This window comes from Mustela erminea, chromosome 19, assembly GCF_009829155.1.
Source record: "Mustela erminea isolate mMusErm1 chromosome 19, mMusErm1.Pri, whole genome shotgun sequence".
NCBI lineage: Eukaryota > Metazoa > Chordata > Mammalia > Carnivora > Mustelidae > Mustela > Mustela erminea.
Genome location: NC_045632.1, coordinates 5,368,716 through 5,381,884, shown reverse-complemented (window position 1 = coordinate 5,381,884; position 13,169 = coordinate 5,368,716). Strand labels below are relative to the sequence as shown.

At 54.6% G+C, this 13,169-nt stretch overlaps 2 protein-coding genes across 8 annotated transcripts; one reads left to right on the top strand and one right to left on the bottom strand.

Annotated features, from left to right (window-relative positions):
- Window positions 1-408: 408 nt before the first annotated feature.
- Window positions 409-7,954, bottom strand: BCL2L12 (BCL2 like 12). Of its 2 annotated transcripts, none has more exons than XM_032325503.1 (8): window positions 7,890-7,954; window positions 6,550-6,651; window positions 5,792-5,921; window positions 5,443-5,585; window positions 4,493-4,579; window positions 4,297-4,388; window positions 2,491-2,778; window positions 409-630 (listed from the first exon to the last, which is right to left on the bottom strand). In XM_032325503.1, the coding sequence occupies exons 3-8, from the start codon at window positions 5,896-5,898 to the stop codon at window positions 580-582; spliced, it is 768 nt and encodes a 255-aa protein (XP_032181394.1). In that variant the 5' UTR covers window positions 5,899-5,921; window positions 6,550-6,651; window positions 7,890-7,954; the 3' UTR covers window positions 409-579. The 2 variants fall into 2 exon arrangements, with proteins under 2 accessions (XP_032181394.1, XP_032181393.1); XM_032325502.1 differs by having other exon boundaries at window positions 5,792-5,906; window positions 7,890-7,950.
- IRF3 (interferon regulatory factor 3) lies at window positions 6,740-13,052 on the top strand. 6 transcript variants are annotated; one of them, XM_032325495.1, is made up of 7 exons: window positions 6,740-6,936; window positions 7,656-7,828; window positions 8,466-8,637; window positions 8,724-8,794; window positions 9,435-9,627; window positions 9,726-10,106; window positions 11,942-13,052. In XM_032325495.1, exons 2-7 carry the CDS (start codon window positions 7,664-7,666, stop codon window positions 12,262-12,264), a joined length of 1,305 nt encoding a protein of 434 aa, XP_032181386.1. In that variant the 5' UTR covers window positions 6,740-6,936; window positions 7,656-7,663; the 3' UTR covers window positions 12,265-13,052. The 6 variants fall into 6 exon arrangements, 5 of the variants coding, with proteins under 5 accessions (XP_032181386.1, XP_032181385.1, XP_032181384.1 ...); XM_032325494.1 differs by having other exon boundaries at window positions 6,740-6,971; XM_032325493.1 differs by having other exon boundaries at window positions 6,740-6,975; window positions 11,942-13,051.
- The last annotated feature ends 117 nt before the right edge of the window (window positions 13,053-13,169 follow it).

Sequence of the window (13,169 nt, the reverse complement as noted above, 5' to 3'; positions counted from 1 at the left end):
CCCTGGTCTATATACAGATGGGGAGTAACCAGCCAAAAATGTTCAGAAGGAGCAGTGGGAGGAGAAAAACGAGAAGAGGGTGGTGTTCTGGAGGTCCTGTGTAGGAAGATCACAGCTTTCTTCTGGAACTAGCTAGAAAGACTAGCTAGAAAGACTTCATGACCGTCAACACAGGATAAGCTGGAAATGATGCAACAAGAAAAAACATGGAATTAGCTGGAACTGTATCCACAGATATCCTCAAGCAGGTTGTACGTTCAAGTGACAGGCACTTGAAGGTGCCCCAAATAAGTATTTCTAGAATGAATGAACTGGCTCTTTCCTCAATTCATAAACCAGAGAGAGAGAGAGATCTCTTACCCAAATCTCCTACTTAGAACTTAAGTTTTCGAGAGAAGGGACAAACAGTTCAATACCTGACAAAGTTTTTAATATGAAAAAAATCTTAATTTCTTTTTGGCAAAAACAGGGAGGGCAGCCACCACCCCACAACCCTGAGTGGAATAGGAAGGCTTGGACAAGCACACAAAGACCATAGAGACAGGAGGTCTAATCTTGTAGCAGCTTCTGAGGAAGATCTCAGTCCAGGGGTAAGTTCAAGTCCACGGGTGAAATGGCAAGGATGCCCTCCTGGAGGGGAAAAGTGGAAGAGCTCGTGAGCATTCACAGGTAGACCCTGTCCTCCATTCACAGTGGCATCCCCGCCAGCCCAATGACAGCAGAGACAGGGACAGGGGTGGGAGGAGGAGATCCGAAGAATCAGAGACCCAGGGGTGGACAGGGACAGAGTCCTGGGAAAAGGGAGGAGAGATAAAGCCCCAGGGTGGAGGGCAGAGCACCAGTGTCATGGAGACAGAGAGACAGGGACCAGAGACTCAGAGACGGGGAGCAGGGTCCCCGGGTTGTAACGATCAAGAGCACTGGCTTATGTCAAAGTCCTGAGTCCAATCCTCTGCATGAGGGACAATCTCCATAAAATCGGGATAACATCCAATCCCAGAAGGTTGTCGTGGGGTTTAAACTGAATCATTCCACTAAAAGTCCTTGGCTGTGCATGTGGCTGAACAAAAACAGAAACAAAAAACAAAACAACCCCCACAAAACCCCCAAAACAAAAGAACAATTTCACAAATAAACAAGCTTCTGCACTGAGCTCCAGACACGTATATCTACTGTCCCCTCCTCATCTCCCTTTGAGGTCTCAAGGACGTCTCTCCCCTACCTGGACCACTTCCAATCATCCCTGACTCAACCTGCTCCTCCCCACCTGCTCCTCCCTGTCTCAGGGAGCAACCGAAGCAGCCCTACTGCATCAGGCCGGCATCCTTGATTTCCGTCTCCCATTCATTAGCACTCCTAAATAGCACTCGTAATCCACTCATAAGCAAAATCTGTCAATTCTACCTCTGAATTAACTGGGAGACTCCTCCACTACCGCCACTGCGGTAGGATCCAAACACCATCTCCTCCCTGAACCAGCGGACACCTCCCCACTCCCTACTTCCGCCTCGCCCTCTATGGTATCGCCCCATGCGGCCGCTAGAGGGCGCAAGTTAACACCTAAATCAGCTCTCGTCGCCCTCCGCTCAGAGAGCTCGCTCAGTCAGTGCCCAAGTTCTTACCTTCACAAGCCCCGCCCGCTCCTGCTCTCAACTCTCGCCCTCTCCCCTTCGCTCACCCTGGTTCAGCCCTACCGGCCTCTCTGCTCCTCAAACACCCCTGGCCAGCTCCTGCCACTCTGAAGCAATAGTTTCATCAGTACCCCGGAGCCCAATCCAGCTCTGAGCCTGGCCTTGAATTTAAAGCAGTGGTCTTCTGAAGCTGATAGGTCGGGGCCAAGAGAAAACAAAAAGCAGAAAGAAATAAGTAAAGCAAGTCAATCCTACCATCTGGTAGAAGCTTGCGTTAGAAGGTGCAGGGTGTTATGAAGGAAGTAAAGCAATGAAGAGGCAAAGGGAGTGGGTGGGAGGGGATGGAGGTGGCTCTGATTTCAAACAGGGACCAGGAGAGGCCTCACAGGAGGGTGACACCCGAATGGAGCAGAGGAAGTGACACTGGGGGATACCTGGGCAAGTGCATTCTGGCAGGCAGTGTCAGAGCAGACAGTCACCAGATAATCACGCAAATGCCCACAGGGTGCCAAGATCTTACAATGGTCCCATTTTAATCTTTACAATAACCCTTTGAGATGGGTACTTCTACTTGCCCTACCTGATGGATAAAGAAACCGAGGCCCAGGAAGGGGTCTCCCATGTTTCCCACTCGTAACTGTCAGTATGTATCAGAATGGTTTAAGCCAGGCACAGGGTCCACACTGATTACCTACTGGTGTACAGCTGGTGCTCAATAAACACAGAACAATTGAATGATTGGGCTGGGAGACCACCTGTCATGTCTGAAAAGAAGCCAAAGAAGCCACCCCCCACCCCACCACACAGACACAAGTTACAGTTGGATAAAGGGGGGCCCAGAGAAGCTCTGGCAGCTCACCCAGCCCCCGTGTGCCTGGATCCAGGGCCCGAAGCTGTGCACGTGCTCCACACTGAGACCGGCCAGGGTGCCCCCAAGCCGGGCCACGCGGCGGCTCAGCTCCATGGCCAGGGCCAGACGGGCCAGGGGCTCCGGGGAAGGCGGTGGAGGCCCAGGGCAGGGCAAGTTGGGGCGTGGGTGGCTAGGAAGAGGGCTGTCCTCCCGGTTGGAGAACAGCTCCACTAGGCGGGCGAAGGAGCCCGCAGAGAGGCGGGCCAGCTTCCCACGCAGGGCCGGGTCGGAGGCCAGCTGTGGGGTGGGAAAGAGACGAGACTGGGTCGGCCTCCGCCACGCCCCCGCAGCCAGCCAATAGGAGGCTACGAGGCGTGACTTCCTGATTAAAGCACTCCCGACACTGAAGCTCAAAGCCACGCCCATCCCTCACACCAGCCAATCATAAACCAGAATCTGAGGTCTCTGCCAAACTACTCCTAGAAAGGTGGCCGACAGCCAATGAGGGCCAAAGCCCTAATTAGCTGAGTTCTAGAATACAGATCTTATAGCCACGCCCCCTAGAGGTTCCCTGAGAGTCCCTGGAACCAGGCCGGTCCCTACAACAATCCTGCCTTCCACCGTACAATTAATATTTTAAGGTCATACACTTTCCCCAAGCTCCTGAGCCAATGAAGTTCCAGGAGCAAATCATAAGCCAGACCTCCTCCGGCTGCTATTTCCCCCCACATTCCAAGGCATACCCCTATACAGCTAACCAGGGTTTCATATTTTAGACAGTCCTCTCCGAACAAACTCCCTTCCCCCCACCATACAGTCCCTAATTCCTCAACTGGTCCCAGTTTCCCAGATCACGTTTCGGGTGCCCACACCCCTTGTCTAAAGGCCACACCCTTCTCACTGTAAATACAAAACTATCCTGACCTTATTCAACCAGTAGCGGAGAAGCTTAGCACGTCTGACCCCATAATGCTTCTATTTCCTTACTGCTGGGACCTATAGTTTAGAAACTTCTGCTTAGCCCTGCACATTGGCACGCTACAGCTAAGATTCACAAAAACGGCTCTTTTACCAGAAATCTACTTCACTGGAGGAGATAAGGAAGTCCTTACAGAAATGACGACGCTCTATGTAAGATTTATAGGAACGACACGACTTGTACACAAAGATCAACTGACCAAGGACAGGGCGAGGGGGTGGCTCAGTCTATTAAGGGTCTGCCTTCCACTCAGTCATGATCCCAGGGTCCTGGAATGGAGCCCCATGTCGGGCTCCCCGCTGAGCCCGGAATCAGCTTCTCTCTCTCCCTCTGCCCTCCCCACCCCCACCCTGCTCATGCTCTCTCTTTCTCTCTCAAATAAAGAAATAAAATCTCTAATAAATAAATAAAAACGCTTGAAAGAAAAAGCTGACCAAGGACAAAAGAAGTCACACAACATTCCTCTGCTGTCTATAGACGGCAGCCACTTTTTGACTCCAATCCCCATCCCCTTCCCCTTTCTAACATAAAAGCAGCTCAGATCTCAGGCTGGGGGAGACAGTTCTTTGAGACGGTTGTATGCCATCTCATCAGTGTGCTGCCTTTCCAAATAAAGTCGCTTTCCTTACCCCAACATCTTCGCTCTTGGCTCACTGGCCTGTGGTGCTGGGAGCAGAATGGGCTTGGACCCCGTTACGAACCCTTCATAGAAGTGGAGACCCACCCTCTCCTCACCTGACCATCTAATGAGAATGCAGATTCAGGTTCTGATCCCAGTGCCCAGCCATCCCGCAATCCCCATCCCAGCTGAGGGATGGAACAGACAGACTTGTCACCTTCTGATTGATGACTTCTGCCTCTTCCTCCAGCAAGGCCACCAGCTTCCGCAGTAGGGCTTCCTTCTCTGTGGGTGGGGCTCCCTGTAACTCTGGGGGGTGGGGGGTGGAGGGCAAAAGAGAATCAGCTGGGGGCAGAACCCTGCCCACCCTTCTGCCCTCATCCTTCCTCGCCCGGGGCCCCTTGGTCCCTCACCTGGGCTAGGTGGGGATCTCAGTTGCTCTTGGACTAGTTGTTCCAGCCGCTGGGCCACCAGAGCATAGAAATCTGGAGTTGCTGGGCCTGGGGTCAAAAGGGCCAATGATGGGTCTCTGGGACATCGAGCAGTTATGGATTCTCTCCTTGTCCCAACCATCTTGCCAGGTTGCAATGATTTCCATTCCATAGTGGGGTAAACTGAGACCCACTGAGCACACTTGGTAAAAGGCCTTGGTACTTCCCATTTTACTGTGTCCCTCAAACTAGACTTAGAATGTTATGGCCGAACTAGACCTTGAAGATGATCCTATCCAAGACAGGCAAATGCAGGGCACTCCAGCGATTACCACCCTACCTACCCCTTGCTGATTTCAGGCATCATCTACTGATCACAGAACTCTTCTTCCCCAGCTGTGAAATCCCTTTCAAGTATAGCCATTACTAGTCTATCAAGGCTCCCACATGAGTAATCCAAATGGTTACTCTTGACCATGCCCAAGGACACCCCTCCACACACATGCACACATTCCTACTTTGCTTCTGGAGAAATATAGGAGCAAGAAACAAAAGGAATTTCCCAGAGTCATGTAGCCTAACAGCCAGGGAGTTGTGACTCAAAACCAGGTCTCCTTCCTCCCTACTGCGGGTACTGGAGGCTACAAAGTCCCAAGGGTAGGGAAGGATACATGGGAGGAGAGAGATAACAAACAGAAAGGGACCAAAAGCCCCATTGGGAAGCCAGTTCACAGAATGTAACAGGGGGTGGGGGAGCAGAGAATGTGAGAGTAGTTCCCACTCAGTTCCCCTCTTAGCTAAGTGATCTTGGGCTAGTTCCTTATCCTTTCTATGCTTTAAAGAATCAAAGCTTCTTAAAAAAAAAAAAAAAAAAAAAAAAATCAAAGCTTCTGGCCCTACTGGTTCATGGGTGATCTAGGGAAATCTCTTACCAGGCTCTGAAACATAGCATGGGCGGAGGGGCAGGGAGCAAGGCCGAGGGGATTCAGGAGGAACTGCTCCTCGACCCAGGGGGCAGGGAAGACATCGGCGAAGGCGGCTCAGGAAATCTGTTGTCTCCTCCTGGGCAGGACTCCTAGGAAAGGGGACCTCAGAGAGTGACCCCAGAGGCCCCTTTGCAAGCAGTCCCTTTTTCCTCCCACTGAGGGCCTCTCGGTGCAACCCCAGGGACAAGGAAAAGAGCCAGATATAAAGAGAGGGGAACACAGAGACAAGGCACAAGAATCAAGAGGGCGCCACCCCAGATGCAGGCCCCTGAGGGAGGAGGGCAACTCCTCTTACCTGGGTGGGATTGAAATGGGGGACCCGGCAGCCTCACCTCGCCTAAAGAAGGCAGCTAGGACTCTCACCGTGTCCTGCCGGAGGCCCAGCTCTTCCGAGCCTGCCATGGGGGCACCTGTGAAAGAGGGAGCTGGGGGATGGTCTCCAGGGTTGACTTGAGGTGGAGGATGGGGGCCCAAATGCCTCGTCCCTGAATAAGGAGGAGGCCGGGACCCTTTCTTCCCGAAGGGAAGAAAGGGCTGAGAGCTTTAACTCCTAAGTCCTTTAGGGGAGTTAGAGTCTGGGGACCGAGACTCTAGAATCCTCGGAGGGAGAAGAGGGAGGAGGACGAAGACTCCTTGATCCTTGGAGAGGAAGAGGCTGGGGACCCGGATTCCTGGGTCTAGGGGAGAAAGGGACTGGGGGCTGGACTCGAGTTTTCGGAGAAGGGGCCTGGGGGATCTGAATTCTTGAGTCTGACAAAAAAGGGGACTCGGGACTCCGACTTCTGGATTCTGAAGGCATATGCCAAGGGGCTCGAGCTCTTAGAGAATCGGGAACTACGAATCCCAGCCGGCTTCATGACAAACCTTCCCCTCCGTCCGCACTTGACTCGCCGCCGCGCAGCCTCCTTGGGAGGTGTAGTTCCCTTATCCGACCCAGGCTGGAATCTTGGGGTCTCGGGGCGCATGGATGTCGGAGAAGGGGGACTGAGGTGCTGGCTTCGAGATCCCGGCCTCTTCCCTTCTCACCCCAGCCCTCCCAAAAGCCCGGCTTACCTGGGGCCGGAGCCACCGCCCACTCCTCCTTCACTGAACTTGCATAAACTTCTCTTAGTTCAACTTTCCCGCGCCTGCGCACTGGGCAGGGTTGTCACGGCCCTATTGTAGAAGAGGCGGAGCGCTGGGGCCCATCTAATTTGCATGTGACGTTCCCAGCATGCCGTTGGCCAGAAGGCCTAAAAAGGGCATTGACGGGGGGCGGGGGTGCCGTCCGGGCTCTTGGTGCCGCCTCTTTGGCTCTGAAGTCTTTAGACCAACCGCAGTTGAAGTTTTTATTTCGTGAAATCGGTAGAAAAGAAAACTGCATTGCTCTGAAGCTCAGCTGACAGAAAGGAGGGTGTGCAGCTACAAGTTCGAGAGCTATCGGACCTTCAAAACCCAGGCGTGGGTCCTAGCATTTTGCGCCCCCGACTCTTTACGTAGGTAACGGCGGATCTGGGGAATTGGTGGCGTCCGGACCGAGAAGCGCGAGGAAAAAACGGGTCTACCCTGAGAGTGTAGAGGAGGCACTGTGTACTCGGGAAAGTGAAGCAGCCAGGGGAGAAAGTGAAACAATGGCCGGTGCTGGAGGTCGGCTGTAAAAACAACATAACAACAACAACGACAACAGGAAAAAGTAGCGGGGAGAGTGGGAAGGGCAGGCGTCCGCACTGGGGGATCTAAGGGAGAGAAGAGTGGACCCTGAAAATGGGAGGCAGTCCACCCTATAAAGCGTGTGTGTGTGTGTGTGTGTGTGTACGCGCGCGCGCCCTAAAGGAGCCAAGCTGTGTTTGGGGTGGGGTGGATGGAGGGTCTAGGGTGGAAATGGGTGAGCGGCTCTTCTGTGGGGCAGTTTGTAGAAGGGGTCTACAGCACGGTTAAGTGCAGGAGGTAGAGATCTACAATTGAATAACGTCTGCCCTGGTATAACTAGGGGAGGTTCTCTAACTTGGAAGTGGGGGTAACTGCATTGGGTGATGTGGGGGAGGGGAAAGGAGAAAAGGGTTTACCGCGGAAGAGGGAGGGATCTACACTGGCGGAATTGGGGAGGTAGGGGGCCTGCACAGAAGGTGGGGAAAGAAGAGGGGGGCCGTCCGCGCCCACGAACTGCCCTCTAAGCGCAGGCCGGACCATGGGAACCCCAAAGCCGCGGATCCTGCCCTGGCTTGTGTCGCAGCTGGACCTGGGGCAGCTGGAGGGGGTGGCCTGGCTGGACGAGAGCCGCACACGCTTCCGCATCCCTTGGAAGCACGGCTTGCGGCAGGATGCCCAGCAAGAAGACTTCGGCATCTTCCAGGTGCGTGAGCTTCCGAACACCGGGAACCCTGAGATAACCGCGGGGAGGAGGGGTGACTCACAGGGGGCTGAGCCGAGGAAGCGAGGGGGTTAGCACGCTTGCAGCTGGCAGGCGCTGACGCTGGCAGGTGGAGGTAGGTGGAGTTAGGACGAGACTGGGCAGGGTTAGTAGGATCAGCGGATTGGCAAGGTTGGGGGGGCCGGGTTCCGGAAAAAGAACCAGAAAAACAGGGTTAGAACTCGAAATGAATGCAAACGGAGCATTCGGGCTCGCAGAGGGCGGGGTCTTGGTCGTAGAATTCTGGGGAGGGGTCTCGGAACCTTAGAGGCAAGACTTGGCCCGGAAGCTGAGGTGATTTCTCACCAAATTAGGATACACCAGTGGTGGTAACCCGAGTTGGAGTGCGAGGGGCAGGGTTATTACAGAAGGTGTTCTGGGGCAGGTTGGTGGCAGAGTTTAGACACCTAGTAGGACCTGAAAGGCTTTTCAAAAGGTGAAGATAGGGGGCCTTAGGATGCAGAGAATCCAAGAATTTGGGGTTGGATCCTTGCCGAGTTAGAACGTGCCAGGGGAGAGAACCCTTGGGGCGGGGTCTTGGTCATCCTCCTCACTATCCTGGTACCCACTGGCTCCCCAGGCGTGGGCCGAGGCCAGCGGTGCCTACACTCCCGGAAAGGATAAACCTGATCTGCCCACCTGGAAGAGGAATTTCCGATCCGCCCTGAACCGGAAGGAGGGGCTGCGTTTAGCCGAGGATCGGAGCAAGGACCCCCACGACCCGCACAAGGTCTATGAGTTTGTGATCCCAGGTGTGCCAGAAGTGGGGCTTCACATGGAGAGGGTGGGATTTTGAGTGTCCCCAACACTCTGCTCTACTCACCATCTTCCTCGGCAGGAGCTGGGAACTTTCCTGAGTTGGACACATCGCTGGGGACCAATGGTGGATGCAGTACCTTGGCTACCCAGGTGAGAATGCACCCCAGCCCTCCCGCCCCATCTGACCCATCTACTGTCTGTCTCCCCACAGCCTTGTTCAGGCGTCCTCTTCTCCCCCGGACCATCACCCCAATCTTCCTCCTGAGCGTCCATCCTCTGCCCTGTGGGCTGTCCCGCATCTGATCCCTAGCTGACCCTGTCCCCCTGCCCAGAGCCCTTCCATGGCTTCCAGCACCCTCAGGACAAAGTTCAGAGCTTTCCCCAGACATCTAGGGCCCACAGACACCTACCAGGAATTTCATAGCTTCTGTTGCTAGAGTACCCTCAGCCTCCTGGGAACCCAGAACCACCCTACCCTTGACCTTGATGTCTGTGCTTGCTCTTGTGTCCAGCCTTCTCTGCCCAGGTCTTGCTTGCACAGGGCCAGAACCTTGGGCTGGAATTAGCTGCTCCCCTTGGGCCCCAGTAGCACCCAGCATATACCAGAGCACATATTTTGCTCTCTGTGCCCATGGTTTTCTCCCTGCCTCCCCCCAACCCTCCTCACAGGAAGCCCCTTGAGGGCAAAGCTCAGGTCTGACTTCTCTCCTGATCCCAAAGCCTGGTCCATATGAAGTCTCTCAAAAGGGCTATGGAAATGCCAGATCCTTTTCTTTTTTCTTCTCTCCAGGGAGACATACTAGAGGAGTTACTGAATGACATGGCCTTGGCCCCATTCCCAGATGGGGGGCCCTCGAGCCTGGCTGTGGTCCCTGAACAGACCCCTCCATTCTTGCTGAGCCCCACAGTAGACATCCCTCCTCCCTGCCCAAACTCAGAGCCCCCGGAAAACCCACTGAGGCGGCTCTTGGTGCCTGAGGAAGGTGAGTTCCAAGTATGGGGTGGAAGGGGCTGGGGCGCCACGCCCCCTTATACTCTCTTTGTCTCACTCTCCCTTCATGTCACTTCTGCCACCACTCAGAGTGGGAGTTCGAGGTGACTGCCTTCTACCGGGGCCGCCAAGTCTTCCAGCAGACTGTCTTCTGCCCAAGGGGCCTGCGTCTGGTGGCATCAGAAGCAGGGGACAGGACACTGTCTGGACAGCTGATCATATTGCCAGACCCTGGGCTGTGGCTGACGGACAGGGGTGTGTTGGGCTACGTGAGGCGTGTGCTGAGCTGCCTGGGTGGGGGACTAGCTCTGTGCAGGGCAGGACAGCGGCTCTGGGCCCGGAGGCTGGGCCACTGCCACACGTACTGGGCCTTGGGCGAGGAGCTCCTCCCTGACAGCAGTCACGGGCCCAGTGGTGAGGTCCCCAAGGATGAGGAGGGAGACGTGTTCGACCTACGGCCTTTCGTGTCAGGTGAGTGAGCAAGGCCTTCTGACTCTGCTGTAGAAAGACTAGGTCACGGTGGTTAAGAACTCTGGGTTCTGGGGGTGCCTGGATGGCTTTGTTGGCTAAGCGACTCTTGATTTCAGCTCAGGTCATGATCTCACAGTTGTGAGATCAAGCCACCGAGCCAGGCTGTGCATTCAGCTTGGAGCCTGTTTAAGATTCTCTCTCTCTTCCTCTCTCTCTCTCTGCCCTTCCTGCCACACTCCGTCCCTCTCTTTAAAAAAAAAAAAAAAAAAAAGATTTCAAATCTCCAGACTTCCAAGTTCCAGTTCAGGCCCTGCTGCTTTGCTTCTGCTATAACCTGGGGCAAACTGTGGGGCTGCTCTGCATCTGCCTGAGGACTATCTCCACTGCTGGAGGCACAGGGCCCAGTGTGTAGAAGGTGCTCGAGGAATTAGCTGCCATAGTCCTCATTGTTCCCAGTTATTCTTGTGGATAGACAGACGCAGGAGAGACAAGCCTTTAGGGCTTTATTACCGGGTAGATTTGTCTGCAGTGAAGGAAATGTTCTGGATTTGCACTGTTACATCTGGTATCCACCAGCCACGGATGGCTGTTGGGTACTTAGGCCAGTGCAACTGAGGAAGGGAGTTTTATTTTATTTTTTAAAGATTTTATTCATTCATTTGACAGGGAAACAGCGAGAGAGGGAACATAAGTAGGGGGAGCGGGAAAGGGGGAAGCAGGCTTGCCCCAGAGCAGAGAGCCTGATGCAGGGCTCAATCCCAGGACCCCAGGATCACGACCTGAGCAAAGGCAGCTGCTTAATGACTGAGCCACCCAGCTTCTCCTCTGTTTGCTTTTAATTAGTTACTACTTAAATGGAAATAGCCATAGTGGTTAGTGGCTACTACCAGGAGAATGTGGCCTTAGGGGGTTAAAGAGCAGAAACTGCCAGCCACCTTGTACTCAGAATCAGGGAAGTCCTTGAGGAGAGTATACTCCTTCTTATCCCAAATGAGGGCAGGGGTGGGGGGTCAGTGCAGAGCTTCCAGCCCCATCCTGATGGGAGGAAAAAAAAAATGTAAGATTGTGCTGGAACTTTTCCTAGATTAACAGCCATCTGGTCATGCTGTGGGTGTCAGGCTTCAGGTCAGGGGAGAAGGTGAGGCTGATAGGTCTGGGGGTGGTGGGCAGGGAGGGGCAGGTGGTAGAGGGTCCTCCTCCCATGCCTGACTAGGATCTCGGGCCTCCAGATCTGATTGCCTTCCTCGAAGGAAGCCGACACTCACCACGCTACACCCTCTGGTTCTGCATGGGGGAGCCATGGCCCCAGGACCAGCCGTGGACCAAGAAGCTCGTGATGGTCAAGGTGCTGCAGTCCTGGGCTTCTGGAGCTAAGGGGTGGATCTTAAGGGAGGAGGAACTACAACTCCCAGAAGCCCTCTGAGGAACTACAACTTCCAAGAGTCTCTGCAACCACCAGTTCCTCATCCTCAGGAGCTTCTGGGTGTCCCTCTCCTGGCCTCACCCCCAGAACCTGTTTTGAACTCTGAAAACCATGTGGAAGTCGGTCCTAGCAACCTCTGTGAGGAACTACAGTGCCTAGGAGTCCTGACCACAAGCTTCCCCGCCCTAGCTTCTGGGAACCCCTCCAGCATTTCAGCCCTAGGAAACTTCTCAGACCACTAGTGGGTGTGGTTATGGGGGGAAACTACAACTCCCAGCAGCCCTGGGCCTACTGATTCATCCTGGGTCACAGTGGGCGCTGCTGGGAGTTGTAGTTTTCCAACCCCACCCTTGACAATAAACTGTGTTGAGTGTTTTCCCTGACTCCCGTTTCTCCCCCCCACCTCCTGCAGGTTGTTCCCACATGCCTGAGGGCCCTGCTGGACATGGCACGATCAGAGGGCGCTTCCTCACTAGAGAACACTGTGGACCTCCACATTTCCAACAGCTACCCACTCTCTCTCACATCAGAGCAGTACAAGGCCTACCTCCAGGACCTGGTCGAGGACATGGATTTCTAGGCCATGGGGGAGGTCTGATCCCTCACTCCTCACGGGTGCTTCCCCCTCGTGCCTTCACCTTGGCAATAAACTATTTCTTGCCACTGTCACCACTTGTGTGCCTGGTGTTGGGTGTCAGCTGGGTTTCAGCTAGGTCCAGGGTAGCCCTGACCTAGACTGGGCCTTATTCCTTCTTAGGACCTCAGCATACACATCTGTGCAAGCAACTCCCACCCTAGATACTCTCTGCATGAGGACAGACACTGTGCAGGGGGCAGCTGATACCTGTGACGACCTTACCTCTTCCCTGGACCTGGTGAGGAGGGGACAGTCACCCCCATTTTACAGACCAAGACAATGATGCTTGGAGAAAAGCAAGGGTCACAAAGCAGGAAACACAGATGGGTTAGAATCCAGTCTGACTCCAGGGGTGCTGTTCTCCAAAGGGGCCCCTGGGGCAGAATCTAGAACCCCTGTCATGACTATGAACAGTTCATGCCACTGTCCAGTTAGCAAAGAACCTTTCACCTGGATCATCCTGTTAGTTGGGGGCTGGAGCCTTAGGTCCCCCCACAGCTTGTGCTGGGCGACCTCAGGCAAGTCCTCCCTGCCAGGCCCTGAGCCCCGCTCTGCACTGGGCTGGAACAGGCAGTTGTAGAGAAGTTCTGGGCTCCAGCCTTAAAGCCTGCCCACGCCAGCAGGGACTGATGGGAGGCCAGTGTGGCCCTGACTCACTCTGTGGCCCCTGCTACTCTGTGCCTCAGTTTCCCTCTCTACCGCAGGAGAATGGATAAGATCACTGCAGCCTCGGAGGACTGGTAAAAAGAAAATCCAACTCAATGGGGAACAAAGGTCCTGTTGCTGGGGCAATTCCAGGGCAGACCGATAGCACCCAGGTGCCCTGAGCTTGGAAGACACCGAGCAGGTGGGACCTGGGACCCCAACCTCCCACCCACTGCCACTTTCTGTCAAGAGCAACGGCTGAGAAGCGCCTGGGTGGCTCAGTGGTTAAGCCTCTACCTTTGGCTCAGGTCATGATCTCGGGGTCCCGGGATCAGCCCTGCATCAGGCTCTGCAGGGA

Bases quoted from the DNA above. Each gene is read 5' to 3' on its own strand.
- BCL2L12 (XM_032325503.1), bottom strand. From the start codon at position 5,898: ATGGCAGGCTCGGAAGAGCTGGGCCTCCGGCAGGACACGGTGAGAGTC. The intron at 5,586-5,791 runs GTAAGAGGAGTT...CCCCTTTCCTAG, and splicing joins CCCATTTCAATCCCACCCAG to GAGTCCTGCCCAGGAGGAGA. The intron at 2,779-4,296 runs GTGACAAGTCTG...CCCACCCCACAG, and splicing joins CAGAAGTCATCAATCAGAAG to CTGGCCTCCGACCCGGCCCT.
- IRF3 (XM_032325497.1), top strand. From the start codon at position 7,664: ATGGGAACCCCAAAGCCGCGGATCCTGCCCTGGCTTGTGTCGCAGCTG. The intron at 9,628-9,725 runs GTGAGTTCCAAG...GCCACCACTCAG, and splicing joins GCTCTTGGTGCCTGAGGAAG to AGTGGGAGTTCGAGGTGACT. The intron at 10,107-11,319 runs GTGAGTGAGCAA...ATGCCTGACTAG, and splicing joins CCTACGGCCTTTCGTGTCAG to GATCTCGGGCCTCCAGATCT.